The sequence below is a fragment of the Bubalus bubalis genome, chromosome 16 (genome assembly GCF_019923935.1).
Source record: "Bubalus bubalis isolate 160015118507 breed Murrah chromosome 16, NDDB_SH_1, whole genome shotgun sequence".
Taxonomy (NCBI): Eukaryota; Metazoa; Chordata; class Mammalia; order Artiodactyla; family Bovidae; genus Bubalus; species Bubalus bubalis.
Genome location: NC_059172.1, coordinates 61118242 through 61140375, shown reverse-complemented (window position 1 = coordinate 61140375; position 22134 = coordinate 61118242). Strand labels below are relative to the sequence as shown.

Genomic DNA, 22134 nt, shown 5'->3' with positions numbered 1-22134 from the left:
GCTTGGGTGGAGCGAGGCAGCAGCACCAGTCCCCCTGCCTTTGACTGGTGCATGGATGGCTAAGTTTTCTGTAACCTGAATGGGTGCCGGGGAAGGCAGTCTGGGTGGCACTGTCCGGAGCACTGCTGGAAGTGGGAGTGGCAAGAGCAGGAACTGAGAGGAGAGGTCAGTCAGAAAGTCCCAAAGCTGCACCAGGGAATGATGTGGAGGTTTTGCACAGGGTTCTCTGAAGACCCGTAAAATACCCCACACAAGAGCTAGTAACTGGATTCCTGCCATAAAAGAGCCAAGAAATTATTTTTTAAAACATTGATTGATTTGCTGTAGTGGGTCTTGGTTGTGGCATGTGGCCTCTAATTGTCCAACCCAATCAGGGAATTGATGTTTTCAAACTGTGGCACTGGAGAAGACTGTAGAGAGTCCCTTGGACTGCACGGAGATCAAACCAGTCCATCCTAAAGGAAATCAACACTGAATATTCATTGGAAGGACTGATGCTGAAGCTGAAGCTCCAATACTTTGGCCACCTGATGCGAAGAGCCGACTCATTGGAAAAGACCCTGATGCTGGGAAAGATTGAAGGCAGGAGGAGATGACAGAGGATGAGATGGTTGGACTGCATCCCCAACTCAATGGACATGAGTCTGAGCAAACTCCAGGAGATGGTGAAGGACAGGGAATCCTGATGTGCTGTAGTCCATGGGGTCGCAGCGTCGGACATGACTGAGTGACTGAACAATAGTTCTTAAAAGAGCTAACAAACCCCAACAGAAAAGGATTGCAATGCCAGTTAACCAGGGAGAGGCGAATCCCAGTCTCCAGGGAAGTCATGGAGAAGTCACGTAACCTGCCCAAACTCTTGAATCATTCCAGGTCAAGGGTCAGGTTGGTTCTTTTCCCACCTTGTCCCCAACATCCCTTCCGCTCATCCTTCTTTTTCACAACCCTTGAAATAAGTAAAACCATTCTTAGCCTGAGGCACTTTCCTGACCCTAAAAGAAATCAAGCAATACCTAAGGCAGCCCCAGCACCCCGCTGGGTGGTCTGAGCAGGTCCATCTCTACAGATGTCCACCTGTTCCTTTCTTCACCAACTACAGATTTTCAAAAGCTGATCAGGAAATAACTAATGTGAAAAGGCACAAAGCAAAAGATCTTACAAGACTTCCAAGGGCAGTCGAGTAGTTGTTAATAGCACAGGTTATGACATGAGACACACCGAAGACAAGTGTCCTGGCTCCACCACCTAGGACACCTGAGACCTTGGGCAAGCCAACAGTCATTATCATCCCAGGGCTGTTACATAACTGTGCACAGCACTCAGTAATGACAGGGATTTCACAGCAAAAGGCAAATGGTAAATAGTAAAAGGCTTCCCAGGTGGCACTAACGGTAAAGAACCCACCTGCCAATGCCAAGAGACACAGGTTTGCTCCCTACATTGGGAAGATCCCCTGGAGGAGGAAATGGCAACCCACTCCAGTATTCTTGCCTGGAGAATCCCATGGACAGAGGAGTCTGGAGGGTTACAGTCCATGGGGTCGCAAAGAGTCAGACATGACTGAAGCGACTTAGCACACACACAATCAATGAGTAAGAAAATCAATCAATTCCCCATGAAAAAAATCTTTGCAGTGAGCTTTAAAACACAAAAGCACCTCTGAATGTCTGTAAAAGACGGCTTAACCATTCATTTGACCAAAATATAAAATATTCAGCTTCAAGAAAATAACTTTTTTTGCCTTCTGAATCAAATTACAATGTGAATACACTTACATGCAATGCAACTAGCAAATGAGAGGAAATCAGACACCACTAGGTGTTGCTCAAGAAGTGACTTGCCTTTGTGAAATGGAGTATCCCCTGCCATATCTAGAAAGGAGGTCACAGCCAGCTGTGATTCAGGGCCTCCAAATGTTCATTTCTGAGCCCAGAGGACCCGAACAGGGAGAACAATGCCCCCAGATAGCTGAGATGCATAGGAAAGGAATGAGTTCAGTGAGCCCAGATGCTTGCACCTTCCCATAGAGAAGAGCGCTGAACTTCTTGTGATAGCTGGTTTTCCTTAATTATCAGTAATCTTTGATGTTCAGACTATCTACCTCTCTTTGCTACAAACTTCTATATACCTGACTCCTTTCCCCATTGCCTCCTTGGAGCAGTTTCTCGGGGCTACTTGAGAGGCTGCCTCCCAGGCTTGAAGTTCTAAAAATTCCCAAGGAATAAAACCACTCTCTGCTTTCAGGTTGTGACTATTTTTAGTTGACACTTTTCATTCCCATCAAGCTTCTTAACCCTTTTATCTGCCCTTTTCTCTGTAAGAAGAAAAAAACTGAAACATGACAAATGCTTACTGAGTCCATCCATTTCCAAAATAGAACATATATAAACAAAGGCCATACTGCATACCAAATGTAAAACAAACACTTTTATTGCACGTTTATAAAATCTGCATAGTTGTAGCAAGCCTTTGACCCTCCCACAATTCCCCTGGTAATCTTTAAAATTTGGTTAAAACACAATACCCAATCTGCAGCGTTTTAAAAATGGTCAACGGGATATTTCTCTCTCTACATATACATATATATATTCTTTTTCTTTTTACAAACCCACATCCCCTATTTCTTAAAAGGAAAAAAGGGGGTGGGGTGTCAAAATGTTCTTCTGGACCAGCAGCAGCCTTAGCCATGTGTTTTAGCCATTTTCAGATGCTAGAAAAATTTACCTTTAAATAGTTAACAACTCTGAAAATGTGATCTTTAGTCAAGTTTCACAATGCTGCTCTTCCATCTGATGTCCTTAATGCTTTCTCCTTTCTTTCACTCGGGACTGAGTATGAGGTTTTCTGGTTTATTTAAAAATATAAAATAAAATAGAAGGAAGAAAGGAGAGGCAGCCTTCTTTTGACTTTTCAGCCTCTTACTGCCACATGACCTTATGTTCTACCCACATGTGAAAGGGTGGTGGCTCACGAACAACCTATTTTTTCATCTCCTGTCAAGAGCCAGGCAACAACCCATTTTTTCATCTCCTCCCTTACAGCTAATTTTTTTTAATGTCATCTGTATCTGATAAAATAATGAGTAGCTGTTCATACAGTTCAGGTCCTGATGAATCACCCTTTTAGTCTGCTGTCAAAAATACTTATGCCTGAAGGATACTCTGAGGCTCAGAAAAACCCAGGCTGTCTTGCAGGGACAAGAGACATTTCAGGGCTTCTGCCACAAATCAACGCCTTAATACACCGGTTCCTGCCTTTTTTCGTGAAATCGCTTCTATGATTCTGTACCTAAAAAGTGGAGTTTTATTTTCAACCCTTCTTTACACACACAGCATAGTTAGGATCTGGATCTGAGTCTCACTTTCCCACCTAATCCCTTTCCCAGGGTAAACACTGTGACAACAGACTTCTGTGCAACAGACGGTCAACCAAAGACCAGGCTGGGTCTTGAACACGTGGGGGCTTATTTCACTGTCACAGCTGACACTCCTTGAATTGACTCCATGACAGCTGCAAATCGGCTACAAAGGTCATAGGGAGAATTGGGCCGAATAGTTGGAGGCTCCTTTAAGACAATGATTTCTGCAGAAGGATCTAGAAGTCTGGGTAGAAACTCCCCTAAGCACAGCTGCAGATTTTCTGTGGAGGGAAAATGGATGGTTAGCATACAGCTAAATAAATCTCTTGAGTTAAAACTAGTAAGTCTGCAACAACCTCCAAGTTCAAAGCATTGTTCTGGCCAGCTAATGACAAATGACGATTCCTTCAGACCAAATCAAGAGCAAAGACCTATTTGCCGACTAGAGCAAAGTTTTAGGTTGTTGTTTTAAGTCATCTGACATGCGGCAGGATAACACTATATACTCACTTCATTATGGACGTGTCTTCTAATCAATCATCCTTTAAAATTTGAGAAAGTACCATAAATATAATGTGCTGTGAACATACTACTGCCATAAAGAGAACGCTGGTCTTACCCTTCAATTAAAATGTACCAGTGTGTACACGGCATTAAGTAAAGCTGTAACGTCACACATAGTTTCAACAAAAACTGAAAACATTAAAATGAAATTCTTAGCTACTAATTATTATAGATTTTTTCAATAAATATCATAAACTTGAACACTTTGACAAATCAACAGAATATCTTTACATCAGCGAGCAACAAAGAGGCTTCATATTAGGACACATAACAACTTTCTAAGTCAACTAAACTCGCCTAAAAATATCTAGTTTTAGGCTCTCTCTCCAAAATGCTCTGGACAGGCATTAGTAAAACAGATTAGTAAAACATCCCATTTACTAATTTATTAACCTGGAAGGCATCACAGTTAATGAAATGTTTGTCTTGCAACTTCAAGTCACAGGGAAATTTAATTATGGCACCGACAGGTAATCAAGCAGCATAAACAGATTTTTTTTTTTATATTTAAACTACAAAGTTCAAGTTCAGATTTTGGCAGATGGAAAAGTAACAGCAGTCTAACATTGCTGGAGAGCAGTGATTTTTTTTTTCTAATAGTGCTGTGTGGCTGGCTGTGGAGGTGATTCAGCAACCAAGAGGAGGTAAGGGGAGGCTAAGGACAGGGGTTCAGGGTCCTGTTCCTTGTTTCAATACAACAGATGTAATTTTCATGCATTTATATGCTCGGGGATTCCAATCCCTTAAAAAGGGTTGACAACCAGTGCTCTAGAGTCCAACTGTCATTTCTAGAACTCTCAGGGGTCTTAGGAATTATTAGCAATGGCAACAAACAACACACCTGCGATATCTTGCCCAAGGTAAGAGCACCAGTGGTTTCTCATGACCTCAATGGCATCCAGGTCATCCTTGGAGATGTCATTATTAATGATAAGGTGAATACAGGGAATGATCAGCTCATTCATCACATTAATACCCTCTGTTACAGAGTGCTCATCGTTTGTTTCAAAGAGAGAAGCTGCTTTGGCATTCAGCTCCTATGGATAAAAAACAGTGGGGAAAAAAGTCTCAAAAAGAAGATAAATATTTAAACAAATAGTTCCCAAACTTCACTGTACATTGGAATTGCCCAGGATCCTTAAAAACCACAGACACCCTAACACACTCATGTCGATTTGATTGGTATTTGGCTGACCTAGGCACTGGGATTTTTTTTTTAATATGTCCCCAAGGTGATCCAAATGCAGCAAAGCCTCTTATCAAGTGGCCTAAACTTATAAGTCAAGGTCATACTTAACACCTGCTTCTATCAAAAGACCTATTTGATGGTTCTAACTCTTCACCAAAAATCAAAAATCACCTGCAGAAGACAAGGTGGTGCCCAGGCCCCTCACCAGGAGACTGGTTTAATCGTCTGGGGGAGGCCTGGGCACCAACATGTGAAAGCCCCTTAGGTGATTCTGACACACACCGGGAGCTGAGAGCCAGAGACGGAAAGAAGCCAAATCCTTATTACTGCCTTCCTGTGGCAGCTGAGCAGGACGTTCAAAACGTAATCTCTGGTGATTTAAAAAATAAAAGCATTTGCAGTCCATCAAATCTACAAGGCTCCCTTTTCAGCTTCAAAGTGCCCTGCCATATCTACAACTGACACAGGAATCCAAGTATAATAAGAAAACGAAGCTTCTGAGATGCATACATGTCACAACTTAATCTCTTCCATTTGGCATTAACAAGAGGTAGTGGCAGAAATGCAGGCCTGACTCCTCCTTGGTGGAGGGTGATCCTGCTGGGTGGCAGGGAGGCCCAATGCAAGCTTAGCCTGAGGTTAAGCCGTCTCTGCAGTTTTCTTAAGACAAGTACCTGGAGGGACCCCTGGGGAGGCAGACAGATTATGGGTGCACCTTCCCACGCAGCAGCCAAGTGCAAAATGACCGGGTTAGATCTCCTGTGGTTTATGACAAAAATGTTAACAGAACGGCAGGACCAATCCTTATGGTTCAAACCTTTTAAAAACTGGAGTCTCTTTAGACACCACTAAAGCTTCTCATCTACTAGCTTATTAGTTAGGGAACACAGAAAACACATGTTTATTAGATGCTTACTGTGTGCCAGGCACAGAGAAAAAGGCTGACTAAGAAGAGGGTCTATGCTCAAGGAACTCACAACCTAGCAGAGAGGCGTGTGATATATAAGCTGTGATGTGGCACACATGAAGAGCACCAAAAAGGGGAGATGCGGTTCTCACCTAACTTCTATCAGGGGCGGAAGAAGAATGATGTTCACTGAAGTAACTTATAATCTGTTTCAATGCAGAACTACTCTTGAGGGTTTAGAACAATCTAAAACCTGCAGGAGGTTATTTTTTTATGTTATATTTCTTCCTGGCTTCTAGGAACAGAGGTAAATAAATACAATAAAACACAAAAATCGTCAGGCTTTATAAAGAGTACACACCAGAAGGCATTTTCTTCGGTATAAAGCGATCACCGACTCCTTTACACCCCGCTGGGGCCCCTTCATCAGCAGAGTGGCATTACTTTGGTAGGCGTACACCAGGTAGGAAAGCGCTTCTTGGTACCTGAGAAAGTTATTGATGAAAAACAGTTCAGTGCTCCTTTCCCATACCCAGGGCTTAGTCCCCATCGCTCTCTAATACAAGAATGGAACCGGCTACAGGGATGGGAAAGTCTTAAGCATGGAGGCAGCATGGTGCAGGTGGAAAAGAGGGCCAAAGACCACAGCCAGCCTCAGCTCCTCTGCAAACTGGCCAAGAAGCTCAAGGCAGATCATGGCACTTCCCTGGACTTCTGTTTCTCCCAACTCTACAACAAGGAAGTGGACGAGAGGCTCACTGCGGTCCACACTGACTCTAAAATTCATTTTCTGAGTTCATTTTCATTTATCACAAAGAAAATTGGCCATTATATCTCTCAACCATGAAATCTATCATTATATAAAAGATGGAGACACATGTGTGATGTTCAGTGCAAACGTGAAGCAGAACACTGAGCAAGGTAGAGACACAGGGTGCGTGTGGAAGGGGCTGTGGTCCTTAGAGTTCCTGGTGGGCATCCACAACCAGTATGCTTGGCAACATGAGACGCCACTTACTTTCCTTTCTGATAGAGTTCCAGGCCTGTCAGCAGATACACAGACACCTTTCGGAACAAACTGTAATCTTCATGCCACTTCTGAAAAGGAATGACAGCCATTCGTGATTATGACCAAAACTACTTCTACCCTTTTCCCCACAGCAAGTTTCAAACTCAGTACTAATACTTACGGAGCTCATATGGCCCAGCACAAAAACAGGAGACACAAAAGCTTTCAGATAATAAAGTTCTGGACATTTATGATAAAAGTCTACCGCTGACCTTAATTTTCCATGTCCTGTTCCTGCCGCCGAGGAACAGAAATATTCACTTCACATGAGCTTTAGAATTTCAGATCTTAACTTCCAACACCCACGCCAAAGTCATTCAGCTCTGGTCTGAATGAATGGCCTCCCGAGTTCTGAGGAAGCCATTCAGACGAGGCAAGACAGAAGGTCAAGGCTGCTCCAATCTCAGGAACAACACTAACCTTGCCTGGGGGGGTGGGGGGTGGGGGCCAGGGGCGATGAGTAGGGCACACCGAGGCGGCGCACAACAGTGTCGGTACCTACATGATGTGTTTTGTTTCTGGAAATCTGTAGTTAAGCATGTATTTTAATGCATAAAAATTTAGTTTTGAATACAGAAATATTAGAAAACTGTATTATTTAAAGCAAACCAAAACCATGAAGTCACGAATTATATTGCCTAGGATAAGGCTGCTGCTGCTGCTAAGTCGCTTCAGTCATGTCCAACCCTGTGCGACCCCATAGACAGCAGCCCACCAGGCTCCCCCGTCCCTGGGATTCTCCAGGCAAGAACACTGGAGCGGGTTGCCATTTCCTTCTCCAAAGCATGAAAGTGAAAAGTGAAAGTGAAGTCGCTCAGTCCTGTCTGACTCTTGGCGACCCCATGGACTGCAGCCTACAGGCTCCTCCGTCCATGGGATTTTCCAGGCAAGCGTACTGGAGTGGGGTGCTACTGCCTTCTCTAAAGTGAGTATTTAAGGGAAATGAAGTGCTGATCAGCTGAAGAGAAGAATGGCATAAAGAAACTGGCCATTCAAAGGGTTAAGAAAAGATCATTCATTCTGACTCAGCTTTTTTTGAGAGGTGGTGGGAGTCTTGGTGATAATATAAAATTGTTTGCTTTATAGCTTATAAAGTTTATTAATATTACTACAAGTTGTACAAATTGGATTATAAATATATTGGTGCATATGTATAATTTACTATACGAGGAGGAACATATTGGAAAAGGAAATGGCAACCCACTCCAGTATTCTTGCCTGGAGAATCCCATGGACAGAGGAGTTTGGCAGGCTACAGTCCGTACGGTCCAAAGAGTTGGACACCACTGAAGTGACTTAGCACGCACGAGAAGAACACATAAATGACAGCCCCAAATGTTTCAACAGCTTGGCCTCCTTACCTTTTTATTTGTTTTTTAATTGTTAGGGTTGCCTTAGAAATTTATGTTTGCTTTGTAGATGTAAAGAGAAGACCTCACCTTGTACTCTTCCATATTCATGTCATCTGGACCAATCTCCTTCAGTTTTGCTTGAGCCACCTTCATAATACTGATCGATCTGTGGACAAAGTTAAGAAAGTAATGACCGTTTCCCCTTCAGAGGACTTAGTCAACATAGAAGGAAGGGTGGTTCACCGAAGTACTCCCTTCTCACCTTTCATCATAGCTAAGATTTTTATCGGCAAATTGTTCCAGAAGGGTCCGCTCTACTACCCTTTTAGGCGCTTCATTTTGGAAGAAGTAGATGAGCACGTGCTGAAGACGAGGATCACTGTGAGAGGTGGGGGTCTCCTTGGCGAGCTGATAAAGCCTGGAGTACTCTTCATGGAATGCCTATTGAAGACAGAATTGGTAGTCAGAAAGGGGGGCATGGTGGGCTTGTACACACAGAAACCGCTGCCTAAGGAGGTTTTCATCACTCTAAGAAGACTTCTAAGAAGTTCTTATTGAGGAATGACAGAGGCAACTGGAACCTATAATCTCTTTGCCTTTCAAAAGGACAAAACTCCTCTGGCACCAGAGACATCCTGTACTCACAAGAAAATCATTTTCCTCATACAGTGCTCAGAAGAACAAAAGTTTTAATTGTTTCAGGCGTTTATGAGTACCAAGGACCTGAAATTTAAAAATCCAAATGTATTTCTTTAAGAATCTTAAATTTTATTCAAGCACCTTAAAAAGCATGGCCTACTTTCTTATATTACGGCCTCCAAATTACAAAGGCAAGGTCTCACTCAGAGCTTTATTGATAGGCACCTGCTAAGAACCAGGCGGTTACCCCAGGCCAGGTGTGGCCTGAGCACCGAGGCTGTGTTAGCGCCACGAGAGGAGGCGTCAGTGCCGTGGACGGCTGGGCTGCTGGGCGGTTACCCCAGGCCAGGTGTGAGCTGAGCACCGAGGCCGTGCTAGCGCCACGAGAGGAGGCGCCGTCAGTGCCGTGGGACGGCCGGGCTGCTGGCCGGTTACCCCAGGCCAGCTGTGGCCTGAGTACCGAGGCCGTGCTAGCGCCACGAGAGGCGCCGTCAGTGCCGTGGACGGCTGGGCTGCTGGGCGGGCAGCGAAGGCAGTTTTACGTTTTACTTCAATGAAAGACATTGTTTTAGCATCTGATATAATCACTGCCCCATGATTATGATCCCTGTGGTATAAGGATTAAAATTTAATCCTAATTAAATGAGAATTTAAAAAACAAGACAAAACAAGAGATACCTTAATAAGCCCTGCTTCAGACCCATCTCGGTCAAAGGTCTGACGGGCTTTAGCTATGGCCAGGATGACCCCTTGCATGGCAGGGCTCAGCATCACCTACCACAAGAGGGCACAAAACACAGAGAGAAAGCAGAGAAGAAGGGTTCAGAAGAAGACTGTGAAAGAAAGGCGAACAGACCGCCGCAGGGAAGCGGGGCGGCGCGCTCCCCGGCTAGCAGCCACTGCAGGGGCAGGCTCGCACACCCCGCTCCACACCAGCGGCCCCTGGCCCTCTGCACGACCACAGACCTTGCCCATGACAAGCTATTCCTACAGACTCTCTCTAATTTAGCAGATGAATAAAGAGACATGTCTAAAAATACCTACGATGTGGCACTGCCTCACAATCAAGGGAAGTTACAGCTCTCAGAGGGGAAAGGTCTGAGGTGAGAATTCCACCTGAGTTCTGAGGTTTGGGTGTCCATCCTAAATACATCAGTCTTTCAGAGGTTTTATCTGGGTGAACAGCACATTTGAAACAGCCTGAAACTAGCAGGTGCACAAATAGGACTTCATAATGTGAAATCCTTGCAATGATTAAAAAAAAAAAAAAGCACCCCACAGAAAGCTGAGGCCAGGGTTCAGGACTGTCCGTGTGTGGCAACAGCTGCGAGGAGGCGGACAGCGAGCAGCCCAGCATCTGCAGCGCCTCCCGAGCTTCCGAGTTAGAACCAGGTCGACTCACGCTCGACCTGCTCACTAGACAACTGCAATTTTCATATTTGGAGGAAATGCAATGGACTAATATTACCAAAGACTCCTAATTTAAAAGGCAATTTTGTGTTCAGGATATGATGCATGGAACTAAACTCTACCTTTCTGAGCCACCTGGACTCCACGGTGGCCTTATAAGGACAGGTCTGAGTAGACCTGCTGGCAGCGGTGTGACTAAGGCCCTCTCGCCCACCACCTGTGTCTAGGAGAAAACACTGTTGCCACACACCTTACACAGCTATGCTCAGTCACGTGAGAAGGAAATACAAGACTGACAACAGACAGCTAGACCCTGACTCATCTCTGTACCTCCTCATCATATCCATCTGCATCAGATCTAACCAGAATCCTTCCCACACTGGGAATCTCGACTTCAGAGACCTCAGCGTTAGGCTGGGCGGCAGGCTCTGCGTCACGAGCCTGTGGGGGCTGCTCTGACTGCTCTGCAAGGTTTGCTTCCGGGGGCATAGGCTTCTTGGGTTCAGCTTCCTTAAGCTGTGGCAGCAGAATGGAGAGAAAGAGTAAGAAAAAAACAGAAATAAAGAGGGATTGGTTAAATGCAGCAGACACAGAATAACAGAAAAGTGAGAAAACTGTGGCAGTTATTGCTGAAAGCCCACCCTTCCGGATTCTGGGCTTCCCGGCCCCTCACCTCGCTCAGTGCAGCTTCTACGCCACTGTTCTCATAGGCATGCGCGGTGTTTGCAATCGCCTGGGCAGTCTGCTCCTTCACGATCACAGCATGCTCAGAGGACAGGCACCGAGCCCCGTGGGAAGAGGCTGCTGAAGATTCTGAGAAAGAACAGCAGGTACCAATCAGCAGCTGGTAGTAAAACCACTAGAACACTCTACAAGGCAAGCAGGACTGGATACAAAGTTTAATGTGCACGCCTTCTAACTAACCTTTTGAAAAAATTATGTAAATTTCCCCTAGAAACAAGTAGCTAAAAGAAACAGCTACTTCAGCAAGGAGTCACTGATGACTCTGTAAAGTTTAATGTGTTCCCGACGTTGTCGTATTGCTTCATGGCAAAAAGGCTTCCTATAAACAACTATCCGTTAGGAAGATCACTTTACAGAATAGTTTTCATAAAATCTACCTATTAATCTTACCATAGTTTCTCCTGCAACCTGGGAAACGAGCAAACACTAAACAGAGTGAAAGTCCAGGTAGCTAGCTGCTAATCCTTCTGCTATTACCTCTGCTCAGCAGAACTGACTGTCTAGAGCCACAAGCTAGGCTGTCAGGCTGTGCAACACCAACTCTGATCACACTCTGCAGAGTGTGGCATGGCTCACTCAGAGGACGCGCACGGGGCTGGCTACAGGAGTGCAGCGTGAACTCCCCGAAGTCACTGGCATAAACGGCCTGCTCAGATACCTTGAGATGGAGAGAAGTCCTGTGATGCTGAGCTGCTGGAAGAGGCCATCTGAGGAATTTTACAAGACTGCTCTTCTTCCCATTCCTCCACTTCCTGCTCAAACCTCCAGTTATCTTCCTGAATGTAATGCTTAAGTTCAACAGACAGGGCTTCCACTTCTCCTGACATCTGATCTAATTCATTTGGGGCCGCCTCTGAGGAAGAACAAAGACACAGTTAAAACAGAGTCCCACCAAGCAAAAGGTCTCAAGGAAACCAAAGCTCCTTTCCAGAAAAAAAGAAAGTAAGACACTTTGTCTTTTTTCTTACTTTTAATGAAAAATATGCACATAACCCATCCATTGTCCGGAGTACTGACAGTATCAGGCCAATGGTCGCAGTACCCCAGAAACAGTGGCTGGCATGTTGGAAGCGAGGGACACTGAATATTTGTTAAATGAATCAATCAATGGTAACAAGAGAGGATTTGGAATAGAGGCCAATCACAGACAAAGTAGCAAGAACAAACCAAACATTTCTTGGGAATTCAGAAAATCATTAGATTCAATGGAAATTTCAAGTTAAACAGTTTTATCAGTGTAAACAATGCCCCTATTACTGTTAAGAATATCCATCTCCAGGACTTCCCTGGTGGTGCAGTGGTTGGGACTCTGAGCTTCCACTGTAGGGGACATGGGTTTGATCCCTGGTGAGGGAAATAAGATCTCACGTGCAATATAGTGTGGTCAAAAAATAACAATAATAAACTGAATTAAATAACAAAGTATATCCATCTCAAGATGGTTGAAAATGAAAACGAAGACATTTATACTGCCTTAAAGTTCACATAATCAAGTGCTACCACAAAGCAAAGGGATACAAAGGTTAGATCAATAGGTCAATAATACCTGGGGTTCACTAAAGGCTATGATGAAAAATGACAAGGCTATCAATGACATATTCAATCTCATTTCCAACCTTACAACCGAAACAAATCATAAAAACATACAGAAGAGTAGCACATCCACATACTGGTTGCTGTTAACTAGTGTTTCAGTAAATGACAGCTCCCGCTTTTTGTCTATTTCTATAGATGAGCCGTACCCGTTATAACAAGGCCCCTATATACCACCCACAGCCAGCACAATCGTTTGTACAGAAACTCCCACGAGCAGCTGTTCCTGCCCTCACACTGCAAACACGCAATTAGGACGATCAGTTACTGTGAAGTGAGCATTCTCTCCATCCCCTACCCACCAAGCCCAAGAGAAAGATCACTTGCTGCCCAGACAAAATGCCTTGTATGTTTCCTTACTTATGCAGCACAGTGAAGTTTGAACATTAAAAGAAGACGCCTTGTATGATCTCAGATGTTAAAGAAGAAAGAAAGAGTAATATACATGGAAAACAGCACAGAATCTGGAACCAGAATATTTACTGGCTGTATGACAAGTACAGAACCTCAGCTGGAAAATGTGGGGGATAAGAATTTCTGCTCTGCCTCCTCTGTGTTAAGAGTTAATAAGTTATTAGAGAAATAAAGCTTGAAAGCATGCAGTAAGGAGGAAAGTACCAGCATAAATGATAATTATGATTACTGTTAGCATTAGTAGCAGTATTAGAAGTCTGAAAGCGCTGAGGCAAATCCACTTGTAAAATCTAGCTATTCTCCAAAAGGTGCAAAAAACACACACAAGAATGTCACTAAAAAAGGGAAAAACTAGAGGCAGCTTAAAAGTCTATCAACAGGAGGCTGGTTTAATAAATTATATATATATATCTTCCATGCAATGGAATTATTTTATAGTTGTTAATAGGAATAACTTGGTTCTATTTATAAAAATAGAGATTGCTAAGAAAAACAGTGAAAGAGATGCCAAACAGAATGGAAAAATATCCCATTTGGTGGGAAAAAATGGGGTGTACGTGAGATATCAATAAATAAAACCTAGCATCTGCACAGAACATTTCTAGAAGACTACCTTAGGAGCCTAAGAATGGATACTTATTAGGAAAGCAAACTTATTTTTCCTTTTTATTCTCTTTTATACAATTTGTATTTCTTAAACACATCATTACTTTCTAATAAATCCGAGTTTCTTTTTTTTTTAAACTGTAAGACTGTTCCCTTCCCTGAGAAGAACAACATCTCCCCAAGCCTGGCCTCTGCTTATAGTGTTTTTACCTGCATTGAAGTGGGGCAGCTTGTCGTTAATGTACATCAGGCAGTAAGCACTAACATTTCTCTGGCCTCCATAGGAATCTCTTTCAAGTTCTTCCCAGGAAGACTCGGTAACAGAGATGTCGTTGTACTTGAGCCAGACTTGTCGCGGCTGATTATAGACGTAGGCCCAGTAGTGCCCCGCGTTTGCCTGTCCTTCGTGAACAAGGACTGCGTGCAAGCGATAAGGCACCTGCAAGTCAGAAAGCGTTCACCGTGTTAGGTTAAAGCAAAGTCATCCGACAGGGGTTTACGTGACGAGAATTCCAGAGTGTACCCAACCATAAGACCTAAGAAAACTACCCATTTACACGTGTGTTTGATGTAGGGTTCACATCAACAAAACATCTTGTTGATTCAAGATGAACTAAAAAAAACACAGTAAATTTTTTTAAAGAATAGAAAAGAGAAAACGGTCAACACCCAAGATTCACATGGTGCATAACTATGGTTTCCCGTGACCCTAGAAACAGGGCTCTGCTCCCACGGTCACTCATTTACACAGAAGCCCGTGGAGGGCAGTCCCCTAACTGCAGCCTCTTTCCCGTCTATGCCCAGAATGTTTTTCTAAATAAAAACATATGTGGAAAGTAAGAATTTCTAGCATGCCTACCTCTTTTGGAATTAAGAGAGACATAAAGGTTAAAAATCATACTGCTAAATGAAGAATCATGAAGGATCATGGTACTTTGCAAAGGATGGGGAACCAGCCCCTGGTCAGGTTTCCTCCACTGTACTGCTTAATTACCATTTTATGAGAAATTTTATTAATATTTAACAACAAACCTTTCCAATACATGGAAAAAATACCATGTGGCACACTCAAGACAACTACATTTTACGTCCTGTTGGTGGTAGAAGGAAGATACACTGCTCTTTTTTAGCCTAAAATATAGAATACTACATATTTCTTTCCAAAATTAATTTTTATATCTTAGGGAAGTTTCCATTCAGTTTCAAAGAAAACCATCAACTTCTCTGTCTGTATCCCATTAGCACCATTAGAACATGCCTTGACTACTTCCCATCAATTTTCATTCTACCTGACGGAGGAGAGGATCACAGTACATCTGCTCAATAGTCTGGGTAGTGCTTGCAATACCGTTCTTTAAGTCTGTTAAAAAAGAAAACTCAGTTATACTGATTTCATCCCATGTCACACATGCAACTTTAGCTCTGCAAAGACTACAGCTTCTCTGTACCTGAGGTTTTCACCCTTTCAGCTTCTATGAACCATAAGGAAGCATGCAGTTTTAAAGCAGCTAGTCCTTTAGGTTACAAAGGCTTATAGTTTAATATAACTACATTAAGATTTCTAAAAAAAACTAGAGAGGAATCTAGATTTGTATCATTTACTTATTTATTGCTCCTAGATAAAAGGAGAAAGAAGGGGAGGACGAGAAACAAGACAAGACCAAAGGATTTTAGGAACAAAATACTGAATAATGTGATTTTACACTGCATGCATTAATTGAATATTCTTTGCCTCCTTAACTGTCAATAAAGCATACTGTATGTAGAAAAAATTTTTAAAGTGGAAATTCAGGAAACTGCAATTCTAAGTTTGGGTCAACTGAAGTCAGAGTTCAGATAAACTATAAGAAAAGAAATCCAGCAGACACAGAAAATTCTCTAAGATGAGTGGCATTGTATATCCAAGATACCCAGGAATTCCCAGAAAATTTGAGGAAGGAATCTAGGGAAGAACTTTTCATGGTTATATTACTAAAGCAAAGTGTCTGACACTCATTGTAATGTGTAATTACACTTTGTAATTACACATTACAAAGTGTAATCTCACAGGGAACAAAAAGTACCAAAGAGGTCAAATTCCTCAATTCAACAGAATCCATGGCCATGACAGGATGTGTCTCCAGGTGCCTAACTTGCATGCATTCACACAAACAGAAAAGGCAAAGAGTAACCCTCTGACAAGCAGAAAGAGCCAACCTTGTATATCCTGTTCAATCTCGTTCCTCCACCTCTGCAGGCAGGTCTTAACAAAGTTTATCTCCTCATCTGTGACTGTTCGAGGAGCTGGGTGTGCGGGCATTTCCATGGAAGAACGGGGAGGTGTAAGTGGCTGCTCTGCCATCCTAGACTTGTGTAGAGAATCTTCAGAGGAAGAAAAGGTTCCTTCAGCTTCCTGAGATGTGCTCTCTTCACTTGTACTGAAGGAAGATCAAAAAAAAAAGCTGAGATGATAACTTCCGAACTATGCGTGTGTGCTCAGTCGCTAAATTATGTCCGATTCTTTGGGACCTCATGGACTATAGCTCTGGAAGAGGACATGGCAACCCACTCCAGTATTCCTGCCTGGAGCATCCCATGGACAGAGGAGCCTGGCGGGCTACAGTCTATATGGTCACAAAGAATTGGTCAGATATGACTGAGGCGACTTAGCATACATGCATGGACTGTAGCCTGCCTGGCTCCTCTGTCCATGGGGTTTCCCAGGCAAGAATACAGGAGCAGGTTGCCATTTTCTCCTCCATTTCCAAAATACATCTTTGCCTAAATTAATGGACTCTGTAAAGCGAGCTGCTCTGTGGGAAAGCACAGCTACAATTTAGTGAGTGTTTACTCTATAAAGTTACTGAGCCAAACCTTTCCTTTACAGGCATCATCTCCTTTAACACAGCTTGCTGACGAGGCAGGTACTATCACCATTCCTATTTTACCAACTTTCAAACCTAAGATTCAGAGAAATAAAGCAGCGTTCCCAAGTTCACCCAGCTAGTAAAGGACAGGGAGGGATTACTCCCTGCCTCTCCCCCATATACAAAATCACGGAGCAAACCTCTTTTCCCTGAGGACCTATACATATGGGAAAACAAAGCCAATGTAAGCAAAAGAGGAAATGTTTCACTCTCAAAAAAGATTACACACATACACACACACAGATCAACTTTAAAATCTAATATCAGTATCATTTCATATTATTAAACAGATAAAACCACTTTTTAAAAATTAAAATCATTTCTATTTTACAATACTCACATCCACCTGAGTTTACAAGTCTATGGTACCTGCTCTCTAACCACTTGTAACAATGAACCTTCTTCTCAAGAAGAAAGGATGAGAAGGAACATGGAAAAGAGGAGATGGGGAGTGGAGTAGTTAAGGGATCAACTATTGTGTTTCCAAGAGGTAACTGACCAAAGTGAGATGGACAGGTGGATCCAGGAACAAAATACACAGAAGAAAAACAGCATCAGCTGTATACCCAACATGCAGGAACACAAACTAGGTGGCACTCTGGGAAAGCACAGGGTGCAGAACTTACAGGCAGACATAGCTCCACCGCATCTCAGCTAAACACCCAAGGAGACGGTAGCAGCCTCGGGTAAAGAATCTAACACCTCAGCTGAAAGAGGTGGATGTCAACCACTTTACACCATTGTTATAAACTGAGAATACTGTATGTAAAGTAACTGTTAATTTATCTACTAATTAACTACCGCCAAAAAAAACTGCACACAGACAAATCAGCAGGAATACAAACAAATCTAACGGTACTTAGGTTTCTGTTTCACACCAAAACTGAAGAACATAAACTTCCCAGTTCTGACTTAAACTCTCACTCCCCTTCCTCCCTGCCTCTCTCCCATATACAAAATAACGGAGCAAACCTCTTTTCCCTGAGGACCTATACATATGGGAAAACAAAGCCAATGTAAGCAAAAGAGGAAATGTCTCACTCTCAAAAAAGATTACACACATACACACACAGATCAACTTTAAAATCTAATATCAGTATCATTTCATATTATTAAACAGATAAAACCACTTTTTAAAAATTAAAATCATTTATATTTTACAAAGGACATGAAAACAGTCTACAAAAATCCAAACACACACACATAAGTAGAGTACAAAAGTAAAGGAACCCTCCCTCCACCCCATGCCTAGCGCCATCTCCTAGAGATAACTGCTATTACCATTTGGTAAGTTCTATCCAAATAGGCACTCTGCACACACGTGAATGAATGAATAGTAACACGTGTATGTGTGGGAGGGGCGGCAAAGCAATGATTGGGTTTCTTTTAAAAACATAAAAAAGTCTAAACTCTTCTATAGGCTCTAGTGTTTTTGCTAGCCAGGACACACAGATCACATTTGATTCGAGCTGGCCCCAATGGCTCCTCCAGACCACAAAGGCTGTTGCACGCAGCTGAGTCAGAAGAGAACCAAGGCTCGCGTGCCATGGCCTCTCTCTTTGCTGGATAAGCCGCTGGAGGTTGTCCTCTTCAATTTCTAGCCAGTTCTTTCTCTTATTCCAATTTTCTGCTTGTAAATAAGTTTCCCTTTGCTTGGTGTTTACTTAGACATGCAGACTCCTTCAGCAGACGAGTGAATGCCATGTTTTAGAAAATCAGCGGCTGACTTTTCCTCTGGGCAAGGCGTTTCATGGCAGTTAGCTTATAGCGACCTCCGAGCCAGGTGGGCCTGGCAGAGAATGAACACTGTTCCAGACAGTTCAAGACGTGTCTGTAAATTCCAACTATCCCTTGGGTGAGACGAATACACGGGTGGCAATAATTACAAACAGTTCACTTAAGTGGCAAAACCCTTCCGTGTAAGACAAAGAGCCCGTGGCCTGTGAGCTCTCACGGGGAGAGTGTTCGTCAGGTGGAGACATGGCACACGGCTCAGAGTAAGCCAAAATCACCAATATACACTATTTTAAAACTTGTTTCTGTTACCTTTCCTTGGATGTCAGGTCAGAAGTCAGGCAGTGTGCTGAAGAAAGTGGTTCTGTCATGCACGCATCACTTTGAGATGCAGAGCTCTCTGAGGCAGGTTTTGTACTAGCAAATTCAATTACGTATTTCAACATGTCTGGAAGCGGGAACCGGGCTGGGCCTGAGCCATACTTCACATACCTACGAGGCAGAGAAGATAGTACTCTAGTGCCAAGGCATCTTGTTCCTTCAGGCTCACTGCATTATTATATGGGGAGTCAACGGAAAGGCTTATCCCTAAAGGCTATACAATATTTAATACATTAATCTACAGAGCAAAAGTTTTCTAACTACGAAAGTGAAAACTGACAACAATCTGAATCTTTACACTTGACAGAAAGCATTTCAGGTGGGCTCCTATTCAAAGTCACACCAATGGTGCTTTCTCTTAATTCAAATCACATTTAGGCTCTACTCATAAAAGTAAACTCTATTTTTTAAAGGAAGAGAGATATATTATCATTACTCAAATCTGAAAATAATGCTGTTGAACTATCAGGTTGGTGCAAAAGTAACTGCAGTTTTGAGTTGCTGAAATTTGCCATTTGACGTTGGAATATATTCTTAAATAAACGTGGTTATGTTATACATTTTAATGTGCATTTCTTGCTTTATGTTTTTTTGCTAATGGCTTATTACTTGCTGTTTATTTTATATGTGTTTTAGACCATGGAAATGATGTTAGTCAGAAAGCAAATTCAAGCGATTTTCTTATTCGAGTTCAAAATAGGTCATAGAGCAGCTGAGACAACTCACAACATCAACAATGCATTTGGCCCAGGAATTTCTAACGAATGTACAGTGCAGTGGTGGTTCTAGAAGTCTGGCAAAGGAGACCAGAGCCTGAAAGATGAAGGACATAGTGGCCGGTCACCAGAAGTTGACAATGACCAATTGAGAGCATCACTGAAGCTGATTCTCTTACAACTACAGGGTAAGCTGCCCAAGAACTCAGTGTTGACCATTCGATGACTGTTTGGCATTTGAAGCAAATTAAAAAGGTAAAAAAGCTCAGAAAGTGGGTACCCTCATGAGCTGACTGAAAATCAAAAAACTTGTCACTCTCAAGTGTCATCTTCTCTTATTCTGCACAACAAACCATTTCCTACGGTTTGTGATGTGCAACAAAAAGTGGATTATACATGACAACCAGCGACAACCAGCTCAGTGGCTGGACAGAGAAGCAGCTCCAAAGCACTTTCCAAAGCCAAACTTGCACCAAAAAAGGTCATGGTCACTGGTGGTCTGCTGCCAATCTGATCCACTATAGCTTTCTGAATCCCAGTGAAACCATCACATCTGAGAAGCATGTTCAGCAAATGGATAAGATGAACTGGAAAGTGCAACGTCTGCAGCCAGCACTGGTCAACAGAACGGGCCCAATTCTTCTCCATGACAATGCCCAACCAAACGTCACACAAACAATGCTTCAAAGGCTGAACAAACTGGGCTACAAAGTTTTGCCTCATCTGCCATATTCACCTGACCTCTCGCCAACTGACAACCACTTCTTCAAGCATCTCAACAACATTTTGCAGGGAAAATGCTTCCACAACCAGCAGGATGCAGAAAATGCTTTCCAAGAGTTCATCGAATCCCAAGGTACAGATTTTTATGTTACGGGAATAAGCATACTTTTTTCTCGTTGGCAAAAATGTGTTGATTGTAATGGTTCCTACTTTGACTAATAAAGATGTGTTTGAGCCTAGTTATACTGATTTAAAATTCAGTGTCTGAAACCACAAATACTTTTGTACCAATCCAATGTACCCAAGGTTTTTTTTCTTTGCTGCGTTTTAGATCAAGTAATCTGCAATTAGGAAAAATGAGAGAGATAAAGCTGGAAATGGGAAGTAGGTGTTGACAAAGGTCAGAGTTTAAGTCCTATGTACACTATGATTCATGTACTCATTTAACAGTGCAGGCCAGGCATAAATTACTGAAGATTTCTTTGGAATCAGTAAATAATAAATGTCTTCAATATGTAATCAAAATAACTAATTATTTTAGTAATACCCAGTGTTCTGCCATTACTAGCACATGTTACACTAAGAAAAGAGATTTACTTTAGTGACTTCTCCAGCTCACTGCAGTACGTAAGGTGACTCGCTGGTACAGGTAAACTCTAATTCTGGGATTCCATTTACAAAAGGGGAGAGTCACTTCACATTTTTCTTCTCTGAATAAACTGAAAGAAACAGCCACAGAACTAGGGAGAAGTAAAATTGTCTGTTTCTATATCAAAAAGGACATTGTGAAATGAAAAATAAAATATAATGCAACTCAAAATCAACCACATGTTAGAGGATATGTAGCAAAGACACTTCATCCTCTCTAATTTAAAAGAGAAACAATGATTTCTCCTGTGGACGTGCCTGCCACAGAGAGTTTTGGCTTTCAAAGAAAAGGATGTTAAATATATAAAGCTAGAGGAACTTTAAATAACTGCTTCTAGTCCTTAGATGTGTATCTTTGGCTTAATTTCAGCTATCAACTTATCTAAACTTGACTGATCTTTCAAGATCTATTTTCTCCATGGTCTTCTTTCAGCATGTCGTTCCCTTTAACACTGAAGGAACATCTCCCATGTCTGAACTCCTTGTCTATCCCACAGACATGGTAAATGTCTTCTTAAGCAGTGTTTGTTGAAAGAATTTATTAATACATGACTGCCTTGGACCAAAGGAAACATCTTTCTAGTAGAATTGCAGCACTGATAATCTGTCATAAGATTTTAAGCCCTCATTTTACACCTCTAACTCTTCCCAGGTTTGTTGTATTTTTAACATGATATTTATACAAAATTTCAGGAACAAATTTTCCTTGAGAAACTTACCTTCAATTCTATGACATAATCATTTTCCAATTCTTCTAATGAATTCCTTTAGACCAACTACTTTATATAATGTATTAATTCAGTAGAATTAGAATGAAAGTGGTTTCAAAAAAGATGTCTACACTGTACACAAGAAATTCTATTTTTAATATGATATCAAGATACTTTTACAGAAGAAATGGTGAAGTTTTTTTTAAATAATAAAAGTAATACATATACCTAGTAAGAAAACTCAAATTCAAAAAAGGATAAAATAAACCATAAAAGCCATCCATTGCCACCTCAGTTCTACTACCTAATGGTATCCATTAGCAAGTTCCTTGCAAAGATTCCCAGAACTGTGTCACACATAGACAAGCAATTTTTCAAAAATAATTACTCAAGTAAAATTATCCAAAAATTTAAGTCACTTTATTTTAAAAAGAAAATCGTATTCATACTACAGAAAATACTCCTGTACGC

At 42.2% G+C, this 22134-nt stretch overlaps 1 protein-coding gene across 8 annotated transcripts in view; it reads right to left on the bottom strand.

Annotated features, from left to right (window-relative positions):
• Positions 1-2412: 2412 nt before the first annotated feature.
• The window catches only part of USP28 (ubiquitin specific peptidase 28), a 65813-nt gene continuing 46091 nt past the window's right edge, over positions 2413-22134 (bottom strand). For 5 of the 8 annotated variants that reach the window (XM_044929733.1, XM_006060196.3, XM_025266868.2 and 2 more), the window contains 14 exons: positions 18798-18977; positions 16042-16262; positions 15135-15205; positions 14056-14284; positions 11891-12085; positions 11162-11301; positions 10819-11004; positions 9757-9852; positions 8702-8880; positions 8527-8605; positions 7037-7116; positions 6380-6503; positions 4764-4959; positions 2413-3639 (listed from right to left, as the gene is read on the bottom strand). In XM_044929733.1, the coding sequence (XP_044785668.1) occupies positions 3464-3639; positions 4764-4959; positions 6380-6503; positions 7037-7116; positions 8527-8605; positions 8702-8880; positions 9757-9852; positions 10819-11004; positions 11162-11301; positions 11891-12085; positions 14056-14284; positions 15135-15205; positions 16042-16262; positions 18798-18977 (2152 nt within the window). In that variant the 3' untranslated portion in view covers positions 2413-3463. The remainder of the gene's footprint in view (positions 3640-4763; positions 4960-6379; positions 6504-7036; positions 7117-8526; positions 8606-8701; positions 8881-9756; positions 9853-10818; positions 11005-11161; positions 11302-11890; positions 12086-14055; positions 14285-15134; positions 15206-16041; positions 16263-18797; positions 18978-22134) is intronic. The other 3 variants (XM_044929735.1, XM_044929736.1, XM_044929734.1) reach the window with 2 other exon arrangements.